Raw genomic sequence first — 13,397 nt, forward strand, 5'->3', positions numbered from 1 at the left:
ACTCAAAAACAAACTACAATACTACTCCTTTAGCAAACCCGTTCCTTTACCCGACCATCCAACTAAATATTATTATGGCACCCATCAAAAAAACTAACAACAAGGCTAAGAAGAGTGTTTTTGTTACCCCCTTCCTGTTACGGAGGACCCAAGGGCTGTTACGGTAGTCAACCATAACCGCAACCAAGACGTATGGAAGAATTGGGATTTGATTGTGGATGACGAAGGTTATCAAAAGGCTCGTTGCAAACTATGTGGTTCAATATTAAAGCACGATTCCAACTCTACTTTGAGAAAGCACATCGAGCAGCCATATTGCAAGGCGTTGAAAGGGATTGGCGCGACCGATCAAATTGACTTGGGTAAAGATGGTACACTATTTCGTTACAACACGACTCAAGTTCAAGATAGAATGGCAAAGTTCGTTATTCAACGAGGTTTGCCGTTTAACCACTTTGATGACCCGGAGTTGACGTCGTTGATTCGCGAAACTCTACAACCGAGATACACACATGTAAGTCGTACTACCTTAAGACGTCATGGTATCAGGTTGTGGGAGTGTGCTAAAAAAGAGTTAATCGAGTCTTTTCATTCTTTAGAAGCCATGGTTAGTTTAACTACCGATGTTTGGTCGGCACCACACGGGTTGCCCGAATCATACATATGTGTCACCGCTCATTGGGTTGATCCGGTGACATGGCAATTGATGAAACGCACCATCGCTTTTGAAAACTTCCCGTTCCCACATACCGCCGAAAAATTGTTTGAATTAGTTGATGAAGTTATAACGACTTACAACTTGAGAAATAAAATATTTTCGATTTCGTTTGACAACGCTTCAAACAATACTAAGGCGGCTGAAAAATTTATCATTAAATATTCACCACCTTGTTTCGGGGATTTTTTTCATGTCCGATGTGTTGCACATATCATCAACTTGGTTGTCCAAATAGGTCTTGACAATGAACACATTTGTGATGATTTAAAATACTTTAGACTTATGTTACAAGATGTCTTCAAAAGTGGTAAAAGAAGACATCTTGAATATAAGAACTATTGCAAGTCGGTTGAAAGAAAGTATTTGGGGCCGAATTGGGACGTTCCAACCCGTTGGAACTCAGCTTGTCATATGTTAAAGTGTGCTTTTGCCCAACGCCAAACTTTACAAGCTTTTCATAACAATCTTGTTGAAGAACGCGAGGCCGATATGTTTCCGGAAAGTGTTTGGGTCCAAGTCGGTTATTTGTTGGAGTATCTTGATGTGTTCAAAAAGTCAACAACAAAATTATCGGGAGTCTATTACCCTACTAGTTGTTGGGTTTTGCAAAAATTGTACTATATGTCTTGTGTTTTTAAAAGCTTTGCGGAGAAGAACAAACTCTTCGAAATTATTGTTGCGGTGATGAAAGAAAAGTTCATAAAATATTTTGAAATCATACCGCCGGTCTTCACTTGTGCCGCCGCATTAAACCCCTATTGGAATGTTAATGGGGTTGAAACAACGATTGAGGAAATATTCGACAACTTAGGTATGCACGAGATTGACCCGAAGTTGTCGACGGAAGCGAAGGACAAGTTCAACAAAAACCTTCAAGACCTTTATGACCATTATTTTCAAATGTATGGTCCAAGCACGAGATCGTCTTTTGTGAAAAAAACAACAACTGGTAGGCCGTGCAATGACCCACTTATAAACTTGATGAATGGGATTCGTGAATCGGCATCTAAGAGGCAAAGAGGAAACACACCAAGTAGCGAACTTGGTCGATATAGTGGAGCAAACTATGTTGAGGGCGCAACGGTCGACGAAATTCGCAATATTGATTTGTTGGCTTGGTGGAAAGGTAAACAAAACGAATTTCCCATTCTATCCGCCATGGCTCGTGACTTGCTTGCCGTACAAGCCTCAACGGTTGCTTCCGAATCGGTTTTTTCTCTTAGTGGGAGGGTGTTATCTATGCGAAGAACAAAACTAACTCCCGAGTCTCTAGAGGTTTGCATTTGCCTAAAGGACCATTTGGATGCGGTGGATCGTGTACAACACAAGGCGAACTTTGAAGACGAAATACCAATAGAGCGTCATATTCATGATGAGGAGGCGGAGGACGGGGTTTCTTCCGATAACGAAGACGAGGGTGAAGACGAGAATGAAGACGAAGAAGAGTTGTAATTATTTGTTTTGGTAAACTTATTTGTAACTTGTTCAACTAATATTTAGTTTTGATTTGTTTTTTTATAATTACTTTTGTTACTCATGATTTCAACGGCTATAATGTTTAAATTTCAAAAAAAACCGGTGGAACCGGTTTTTACTTAAAAACCGGTTCCGGTTCCAACCTACCCGGTTCCTAAAAGTTTGCATTTCTGGGCATCGGTTCGGGTCGGGAACCGAACCGGTTCCTGACTGGAACCGGTTTCATTTTCTACCCGGTGTGAAAAAAACCGGTTCCGAACCGGTTCGGGTTTTCAAGGTGAACCCGATTTGTGCACCTCTAATCGGAACCGTATAAGTTTTCAGGGTTTCCATGTCATCAGTCAAAATTTTGAGTTTATAATTATGGAAAGTGGCTTTTAACCGCAAACCGGTCCAGCTGAACAGTGGAGGAGAGAAAAGCATCATGTTTTGTTTGGGCTTGAAGCTACCTTCTTTGACCAAGAGGTTCAGTTTTCATGTCATCTGTTTGGTTGATACAATCTATTGTGGCTAGCATCCTGCTTTGCCTGTGCCGTTTTTTAATATATGATGATATTTTGTTGGTAGTTCAAAAACAAAATTAACATGTAAACTCACCTCTGGCCATGTCACGCATTGTTTAAAATCCAAATAAGGGCATGCTTGAGATTGAGATTGAAAACAACTTATTTACCTTTTGGTTTCTTCAAAAAAACCTAAAATTTAGAAAAGAAAAGTTTTTGAAATCACAAAATTCATTTTTATTGTAGCTTTTTAATAAGGTTAAATAAGTTGTTTTCAAACTCAACCCCAAGCATGCACTATATTTTGACTAAACAAAATGGGGAAACTTAATAAAAACGGTAGAACCGTTGCCAACAATTCCATTTTTCCCTATATACCATGTCGAGCTTTGTGTTCATGGCTCTCTGAGCGGCACGTCCATATTGGGACATGATACATAACCACTTCAGTGTGTGTATTTAAATCAACTGGCTACCAGTAAGACTGGGTCGAATTCATTCTTAATAACAGCTGCTTATGAAAACAATGGTTTATCTTTATGATGTTCTACATAAGATTGCTCGAAAAACCAAGTTTGTCCGATTGAGATCCATGTATGTTGTCCGAAAATATTTGTGACTAAAATGCTTCACAAGTGTCTAGATCACATACAAAGCCGCCACAGACACAACACAGCTATGAAACATACATAGCTACACAGACTTTTAACATTTTAAACCTCCCTAAACCCAGTAAGCAGACCATCAATTGCACAGCTACAGCTACAGCTACAACTACAACCTCCTGCACATCTTCTGCACCTCTTGTTAACCACTTAGCCTATGGTTTACAAACTTGGCTGCTCAAATGGCACCCTCACAAACAACTGGCCTTGCAGGGTCACAACCGCTGAGGTTTGTTGAGGGTCGATTCTAGACGGTAAGCTCACAACCTTGATTACAAAAAGTTTCAAATCAATTACTGTGCAAGCTACATCTTATTATATTATCAATTTAGGTTATCCGATTTTGCAGACGTACCTTTTTAAAAGGAGAAACACCCCATGGATTGTCGAGCTGCTCGGGTTCTCCCGATATAACCAATCGACCCGCTGGATCAGACTGCACCCGCACCTGCATATATTTATTTTAGCAAAGAATAATAAGATATAAAAGGAATGAGAAAGTAAAAAAGAATTAAAAATAAATTCTTGATTAAAAGTGATTTTCTCGTGAGTCCTTCCCTATATATATATATATATATATATGTATATGTGTGTGTGTGTGTGTGTGCATAGGGTTTATTACATTTCTTCAGAACTTTAAAAACATTTTAAGAACTCCTAACAGCCAATCATTTTATTTATTTAATTTATATATTTAGTATTGTTTTAGGGTAATTTGTCATTTTTTATATGTAATTTTTTTATTACATATATGTAATCACAAGTTTAGATATGTGCCATAACCAGTTTACATTCATGTAATCTTAAAATAATGTATAATAAATGAGAAAATACACTTAAAAATCAATGTTTTGAAAAACGGTTTTTTACTCATACCAGATTGGACTAAAAACGGTACAACCACTTGAACCGGGAGGTTCAACCGAGTTGAATAGTTTACCATGTAATTTCATATAAAAGCAGCTTCAACTCATAAAAAAATCCAAAAGTACATAATTCAATAATAAAAGTAATCCAAAATGTAATCCATAAAAAAAACAATAATACAAAGGCACTTTATTTTCAAACAAAGTTTTTATAAAATAAAAGTGTGCAATTGGTTTATGGCATCGTTCACTGGTTTACTCGTTTCAATTTTATCTATCAGGTTAAAGTCATTTTTAAAAAATATGGGACGTAAAAGGTATCAAAAATCTATTGGGCTTAAAACCGGTTTGCTAGTTTAAACCGGTATTTTTAAAAAATATGCTCTTGCAAACTGCCCAAAAATGCGGGGCTCTAAATACCGGCTGCCTGTTCAGAATCCGGTATAACTGGTTCAACCAGCCGGTATGAACCAACTTTTAAAACATTGCTTAAAATAAACATTATATATATAAAATAAGTAAACAGAATGATTGGTTGTTAAGAGTTCTTACAGTTCTTGAATTATTTGAAAGTTCTGAAATGATGCCTGTGTGCATGTATGCATATAAGTATGTATATTACCTCTTCACGCAAAAGACCAGGAACCAAAGCATACACCTCAAAGCAATCCTTCTGTACAATAAAATGACAAAAACAGGTAATAAATCAAAAGCCTAAGAAAGGTTTAACTTCAATTAGAGTAAATTAACTAAAGTAATTCAATTAATTAAAAAAATAATTAAAAGAAAAATTTACTGTTTGCGTCCCTGTGGTTTTAGGGCGGAGGCACAATGAGTCTCCTAAAATTTTTTTGAAGCGGTTGAGTCCCTTTGGTTTCAAAATGAACTATTTGAGTCCCTACCGTTACCTAACTTTCAAGGTAAACTTTCATTTTACTGGAACCACAGGGACTCAAATTGTTCGTTTCTAAAACCACAGACTCAAATAGTTCATTTTTGAAACCACAGGGACTCAACCAGTTCAAAAAATTTTTCGGGGACTCATTGTGCTTCCACCCTAAAACCACAGGGACGCAAACAGTAATTTTCTCTAATTAAAAATTAGCATTCAAATAAACTTACAGTTTTATGCACATTGATCTTCACCCAGTCAGCAGGGAGGCCAACATCCACAATTGCTGAGTCCAATCTGCAAATTACATTACAGCAACATGTGTAAGTCAATGGAAAAGATTTTTAAGGAATCTTATGATCCTTAATATGGTTATCCTCCTTAACACTTAACAGTGAACAGTTAATATTTCAAAGAAAGATTTAAGACTTGAAAACAGCACAATTCATAAAATAAGAATAAAGACATCTCACTGTGGTTTTGATGTTTTCACGTGACCAAATTTGGCACCACGTTCAACCGGAGACGGCTTTTTACGCTTCAGCAAACCTATAAAGTCGAAGGAAAAAGTCAAAGAAAAGTATAAGCATTGAAAAAAAAAGATGTTTATGTTTAAACTCGATGCAAACTGTACCAATGCTTTGCTTTTCTCGACTCGCAGTCATATTTGATGTCTTATCCTACAAAACAAAAGGTTGATTATGTCGGTTAAAAATTACAAAAGCTAGATAAATTTCTAAAATGTTATGGATTAGAAATAAAAATACAAAAAGTATACCTTAATGATCGGATCCCCGACCTCCCCATTACTAAGAAGGCGTTGAGAATGCCAACCCTGCATAGCTCGAGCTGCTGCATCTCGCCTGACCCTTCCTGTTCCAGGGGTTCGAATAACATTGGCCTACAAACAGCAAGAATGTTCATGATTAGTCACAATTAATGAAGAAATGAGTAAAATATGAGGTACCTGTTTTGCATTGGAAGCAGGTTCTGCAGCAGCAGAAGAAACATTGAATGGAAGATCCCCAATGCTCAGCTTATATTTCTCGTATTCAAGCAACGCCTGCAAAATTTTATGTAAGCTAGCAATAATTTCATTTGCATGTGAAAGTATAGATGCAACACAATATTAGGGAGATCAAGCATAAGGGATTTGATAATCATTTCATAAAGTGTATGATATCCAAGACTTCATACCTAAGACGTAGACATCTCACCAACAACTAAAATATAATAGAAAGCAATCTAAAAAGTGAATCATATATGGAATAATCTTTCTTAGGCCCACAAAACAATAATAAAAAATAGGACTGGCAAGGCGGGTTGGGTTGTGCTGGTTAGGCTCACAGGGTCAAAGCGGGTTAAGGTTGGAAGTCGGAACAGGTCGGGTCAGAACAGGTTTGGGTCGGAACAGGTCGAGGATGGAGCCGGTCAAAACGGGTTTTGGGTCAGAACAGGTTGGGTCTTTTTCTTCTTTTCTTTTTGCAGCCATTCTTAAAAGGATGATTTACTGAAAAATGGAAATTGCTGCTGAATGAGTGTATCAGTGCCAGTTGAGAAGCTTTTGGGTTTAATCTCAACTTTCTTTATGTATCAGCAGCTTCCATCACCTAATAGATGAACAAAATCCATGCATAACATCTTTCATCTTTGTGTTAACTTTACTTCATGGATTCAGATTAAATGCCTAATTACTAGGGGAGGCAACCGTAACCAGCGCCTGATACGCGTTTAACATGGCGCCTGATGCGTAATTGCCTCCGCACAGTACTGAGCACCAGCCACGCACGACGTTGGCTACGCATATTCCGGTGCCGATTACACACATTCCAGCACCGGTACACACGCAGCGTCTGTTACGCGTGTTAAATGCCGGTTATGCGCATTCCGGAATCGGTTAAGCGTCCGATGCCACATTATGCGCTTACCGTACCGGTTATGCTACAGATGCTGGATTAACATGTCGGATGTCGGACTGCGCATACCAACACAGTGTGAATCTGTAACATTGATACGAGACTGTATCAAAATTCACAGAAAAAGAAAACAATTTCAATTTTCAATTGTTAATTTGCAATTATAGTAGGAGACCTAAATTGAATATATGCAACCGTTTACAATTTCAATACAAGATGCGGTGAAATTGTCCCTAACAAATGCAGATCAAGTAATAAATCAAACTCAATTTAAAAAATATAAACCCTAACAAATTTCGGAATCAAAGGATTAAAGTTTATGATGACGAGACTTGCAGGATCAATATGATACCTGAACTAACGAAGGAGTTGGCGGACGATCATCACAGCAGCGACGCTGGCAAGGATGTTCGTCCATGGAGACAATGGTGACTGGATTGGGGATGAGTGAATGAGGGACGAGTGTTGATGAATGATAGACTGACCCGTGCTTTATTAACTATTAGTAACAGAACAACCCTACTAACCCCCTTCTTTAACTTTTCGGCCCGCTTGGACCCGCGGACAATATTTAGGATTTTTAAAAGACCAACTTCGACCCTTTTAGATTATCCACATTCTCAACCCAGCCCAGACCAACCCAACCCAACCCGATCTTTCAACAAAAAATAATTTCTCTCTCATCAAGGTACACAATCTAACCCAATCCAAATTTTCACTCTCATTCACAACCCAAACCAAACAAATTATTTTGTTAAATAAATGTAGTTTTATGATTATTTAAAATATATAGAAAAATAAAACTTTAAATAATAGGTTTACGAACTAATAAATTATATCGGAAAACTAATAAGAAAAAAATACATATTTCTGAAAGAACCTCGTTTTATTAAAAATTATATCGAATTGTTCAGAAAAAAATTAAGCACGGCTGTGTTCTCAGATTTTTTTTGAAAGTTAACAATTTAAGTTTTTAAACAAAAATCAAATTGTATATTAAATTACTGTTAACAAAAAGAAGGGAAAAAGAAAAAGAAATATGAACTAGTGATTGGCTGACACTTGGCATAGAAATGGGTTGCAAACCAGGTTGTTTTGGAGAACAGTTTGTGAACCTCAACTATAAAAGAATTAATTTTTATTTTTCTTAATGACACCCACCATCAGGTTGGGGATGTGAATGGCCTTAGTTTAAACGCCTTACCCAAACTAACCCATATAGTTCTAAAAACAGTCCAAACTGAACCATCTGAAAGGGTTTGGGTTAGGATTTCCCCCTCTAATAAAACTACAAGAACTCAATCCGGGAAAAAAAAATAGCATGTTTCCTCTAGGTTCAGAGGCCCAAACAACTGGACATTCTATGTAAATCCGTGTAATGGCTCTCACAAGAATTATGAACCTAAAAGATAACTTTAGCAATAACTTGATATGCAAAGTCAAAAGAATAACAGTTGACTTTCAACACTAAGGGGTAAATATAAACAAATAAAAAGCTCTAGTTAGCAAACAACCTTCTCATAAAAACATCGGAACGTCCATGATACAGTAGTACAGGTCCTGTCCAAAATAAATCATAAATGTCAAATTGTAAGATTAGTATACAAGTAAAAACTTATGGAAATATTCAGGCATCACAAGTAAGCATGTTGAGAGCCAAAAAAGGAATTATAACCCGTTATTCTTCAATGCAAAGATTCACCTTTATTAAGTGAGTTAAACTAACGAAAAGAGAATGAAATGCAAAACTGTTGCAATACAAATGTTTTATGACCATAACCTTAATTAACTAGCATCTTTGGGTTCTGCCTATGACTGACTAAAATTAGTAATCAGCCAAACCGCCCGCCCCTTAGTCAGATCTAGTCGGACCAAAACAGTCCTGCTTGGGCTAGATCACTGACCAATTTCCGAACACTTTCCAGCCAACCTTTGTAAACTACATACAAAAGTGTGACTGTGTGTGTATAACTAAAACTTACATATGAAAAAAATGTGTGTGTGTATATAAGACTGAAAATTACATACAAAAATCCCAATCCAACTAATGCTAGTCCCCACCCCACCAGCCGACTAGCGCCTAGCGAGTTCTACAACACTACCTATCAATACCATTAAATGACACGTCTTGTAAAACATTACCCAGAAACAATTGCAATTCTCCAATTTCTTTTAGATATACACAAGCCTGTTTACTGTTGGCTTTCGTGACAACAAATCAACATCTGGATATAAATATAAACAATTTGTACCATTACATGTTGATGATAATGCTAGTTAACAAAATCATGACCTATATAAAGGAAAAAAAAGTTCTAACAGTTTTATTATAATGAACTTAGCTAAAATGAGATGCTACAAGAGAGGTTGGTTTAAATGCTGGTAGCCACTAGAAAATAAAAGACTTCAATAATATGGTCACTAAATGTATACGTAGTGCGTAACATAAAAGACAAAAATGCACGAGTAGCGACAGATGTATGTATAGGTGTATTAAAGTTAGACGCCCGAGAGCCATAACCAATGTTAATTTTTGTGCATTATTAGCATATAAGAGCGAGCAACTAAACTAACACGCAAGTTTGGCATGTACTTGCTTCGTGAAATTCTAACAGCTAAACTATGACTTGAGTCATGCAAAACAAGGTTTTCTTAACGAGACTCTTAAATCAAATAAAATAAGGTGAATAATCAATAAAAAAAAGCCAAACATGAGCATTTGATGCTTACTTTGGGGGGTTAAATGATTCTCCAATGTATCGCCACACCTTGCCTGCGGTCACCTACAAGTGCAAGAAAATATATAATTACATAAATATGTTGAAACATGATATCTTCATATTAAGAAGAAATATTTCCTTACTCAACAAAAGACGAAAATTTTCCTTCGAATCATATAACTTAATGTCAAAATATTCTACTTTAACGTCTCCTTTAATTACATCAAAAAGCATCCAAAAAAAGAAAGATATGGTACGATTCAAAAACAAAGTATCTAATGTTATTGGTTCAACTCATTATGATTAAGCAAGAAGAAACATATAGCAGAGTAAGCATGGAAATATAGTTCATGAACGATAGCCACCATCATACGTCACACGGATGAGGTTTCCTTCAAACTATATAAATTAATGTCAAAACATTCGATTTTAACGTCTCCTTTAATTACATCAAAGGTCCCCCAAAAAAGAAAGATATTGTAAGATTCAAAAATGAAACATCTGAGGTTATTAGGTTAACTCATTATGCAAAAACAATAAGAAACATATATCATAGTAAGCACAGAAATATAGGTCATGAACGACAGGGCTGACTCTAAGAGGAGTAACCTAAAGCTAGGGGTTTAGGCTCCCACTAGGATAGGGCCTCCAATTTAAACCAAAGTTAGACAAAAAAATAATACTAAATAATGAAATTGGCCCTCAAGTTATTTGAAAAGCTAAACATATTCATGGTTAGTTGTTTTGATTTGTAACAATAAAAATCGAAAACAACCTGAATTGTCGTTTCATTTCAGGCCTCAAAAAGGGTTGAGCCGGCCCTGATGAACAAAAGCGACTATAATACATTCTTCAACTTTGTTTAACTAAACCAGTTTACCAATTTTATATACATTCATACTGCAATTCAACGTACACGCTTACGTAAAACAAAATACTTCCTTAACTATTACACGCATGTATTGCAACATAATACATATGGCTAGCTGGCAATTCGTGTGTTATCGTGTTTAACATGTTAAAAACGACGCAATTAACACCACCAAACATGAAAATGACTCGTGTATAACTTGGCTCTGGTGATTTGATCCTCGCAGTTACATGCTTTATGTATCAAGAAGAACAAATGATAAACCCTAGCCTCCTAACTTTAATTATTTTTTACAAAAGTATAAAATTGCATAGTGTACTTTTTTGCTAAACAGATCTTAACGTGCCTAAACAGGTACCCAATTTGCCAGCGCTAGATACTAATGTGATAAACAGGAATCACCTATATATATATACAAAAAAAAAAAAAACCTGTTCATAGCCACCATTCCTGATGACTGATCTCCATAACCTGGCAAACAAAAATTAGGTCAAAATCAAATAATCATTAGAAAAAAGGAAAAAGAAAAGAAAAAAAAACTGACTTGAGGCAATTCAATGGTTCACCATAAAACCTAGGAGGCTTAAACTCCAAGAACCTGTGCTTATGAAAAGTGTCAAGCTCCTTGATAAAGGCAGCTTGTTCCTCCCGGGTACCCGACTCGTCTTCGGTGGAATTCGGATCCAATAAGAAGGATTTCTGGTAGTCTAGGGTTTTAACCAACGCCGACTCTCCTCCGCCTTCCTTTGCCACGTCATCGACCATCCTTCTGTTGTCAATTGGTATGTATCAATCGGTGGTATGACGTCACCGTAAAATAATGCTGCTGCTGCTGCTGCTTCTTTACACGTTGGTGCTATTCTTTATATATACACCCACACACCACATCTGTACCATTTCTTATCTTTCTATCTATGCTTCTAGAATTTTATATTATTTTTCCATTTTTACTTTTTTATTTTATTTTATTTTATTATCATATGAGGATTTTTTTTCCTTAAACTGGGCTACGTGTTAAATTCATTATATCGGAATCCACTTATCTTTTGATTCAGGTAAAACCCTTACTGTCAACGCCCGTGAACGCTCGTCCAAAGGCACAATAGTGTTGTGAGATAAAACTCGTTCAATTCAAAAATCCAACTAATAAAATTCATTTATTCGCCCAGTCTCTCATTATCACCCTGATGTCTTTGAAAGTAAATGCTATGAATAGGAATTGAACATGGTCACATGCAACACGAAGTCAGCTCTCCTTTACCATTACACCACCAATTACTACCTAAGTTTTACCTGGCTTACCTTAAGGATTACGCAACTCCTTTTATTCATCCTTAAACATTTCTTTAAACTAAAATTAAATTATAGATTTAGTTAATTCTACATTCTTTTTTTTCTCTATTTTAAGAAAAAAAGTTATTATACTATAAACAAACATTGAATAAATATATGTATTATGTGAGCATGTGACCCGTACATACATAATAAACTTACCTAATTCTTCCTCAATCACATATGTAAAAAAAAACAAAAAACCCTTTCTTCAAGTGTTCTTCTTCACTAGTGGAAAAACAAATATATATTAAATGCAAACATCGATCAACAACAAACTGCACTCTTCCAAAACCATCGGGTTCTATAACCCGTATTTGATAGTCAAGAAAGGAGAATGGTTCCAAAACTATCGGGTTCTATAACCCGTATTTGATAGTCAAGAAAGGAGAATGGGGGTGGTGTTGGTATTCCCGCTAGATCCGGGATACCCGAGGCCACCCCCACCCCCTTTATGAGTCATCACGTGGTGGTTAGTACCAAGGCAAAAAGCTATCCCATCTTCAACATCCGTTAGAAACAATCAATTTTTTAAAAAAAAAAAAGATAAACTAAGTTTCAAAACTGTATATCAAACCCACTTTAAAAATTTTACACACCAATTTTATATCATTCTCTCATACAGATGGATCTTTTTAAAATTCCATCCTCTAGCTCGTCTTCATCATCTAGTTCTGAGAGTTCATCGTCCAATGGTACAGAACTAGATACCATGAAATTTCTTCGTGTACGCACACACGAGGCGTTGGATCGGGAGCTTCAAAATACACCAAAGGCAAGAGTTGTGAAAAGAGATCATGAAGCCGCACATAAACGTCTAATGAGAAATTATTTGTTGAAGTTCCAAATTTAACGCTGAAGGTTTTGGATGCCGAGTGAACTATTATTACGATATGTAGTTGACATGGATACAAACTATGAGTATTTGCAACAACAATATGATGCTAGATCGAGAAAGAAATTTTCGCTAATATAGAAGTGCACATTCGCAATATGCTAGCTAGCATATGGGGTTGTTCTTAACGCTTATGATGAGATACTTTGTATGTCTCAGGGAACATCACATGAAACTCTACAATACTTATGTGATGGTATTATTCATTTATATGGAAAAAAATATTTGCATAGTGTCAGGACCATTACTTCGTGCACACAGACAAAATTGACAAGAACACACAAGAAAAGGTATTTATGAAGACCCCTAATGGAATCAACCACAAATATTAAGATTCCACCCACAAATAGTAAGATGCTAACACAGGAAAGAACAATAGATCAAATTAAACTCAAATATTTACATTCTCATTGACTGAATAATTAGTAGGTGCAATGGAAATATTAGGGTTTAATGAATGACGAATCTAAATACAATGTGCTCAGGTGAAAAGTGTATTAGGTCAGAGGTGTTCCATCAATGTGTCATACACATTCTATTTAT

General features: G+C 36.2%; 1 protein-coding gene across 1 annotated transcript; it reads right to left on the minus strand.

The window, feature by feature from the left end:
- Window positions 1–3,304: 3,304 nt before the first annotated feature.
- Window positions 3,305–11,392, minus strand: LOC143604255 (AT-rich interactive domain-containing protein 5-like). The gene is made up of 12 exons (XM_077080789.1): window positions 11,172–11,392; window positions 11,059–11,098; window positions 9,767–9,819; window positions 8,551–8,596; window positions 6,088–6,183; window positions 5,899–6,021; window positions 5,755–5,800; window positions 5,594–5,669; window positions 5,351–5,417; window positions 4,851–4,901; window positions 3,718–3,810; window positions 3,305–3,629 (listed from the first exon to the last, which is right to left on the minus strand). Exons 1-12 carry the CDS (start codon window positions 11,390–11,392, stop codon window positions 3,525–3,527), a joined length of 1,017 nt encoding a protein of 338 aa, XP_076936904.1. The 3' UTR covers window positions 3,305–3,524.
- Between the last annotated feature and the right edge of the window lie 2,005 nt (window positions 11,393–13,397).

This window comes from Bidens hawaiensis, unplaced genomic scaffold (genome assembly GCF_021521415.1).
Source record: "Bidens hawaiensis isolate Kalapana, Puna unplaced genomic scaffold, B.hawaiensis_p1.1 tig00064519_1, whole genome shotgun sequence".
Lineage (NCBI taxonomy): Eukaryota > Viridiplantae > Streptophyta > Magnoliopsida > Asterales > Asteraceae > Bidens > Bidens hawaiensis.

What these genes read in the sequence shown, in the direction of transcription:
- LOC143604255 (XM_077080789.1), bottom strand. Translation starts at nt 11,392, where the DNA reads ATGGTCGATGACGTGGCAAAGGAAGGCGGAGGAGAGTCGGCGTTGGTT. An exon ending in CTGCTTCCAATGCAAAACAG is followed by an intron (nt 6,022 to 6,087) that starts GTACCTCATATT and finishes TGCTGTTTGTAG; the next exon opens with GCCAATGTTATTCGAACCCC. An exon ending in TCGAGAAAAGCAAAGCATTG is followed by an intron (nt 5,670 to 5,754) that starts GTACAGTTTGCA and finishes TCGACTTTATAG; the next exon opens with GTTTGCTGAAGCGTAAAAAG.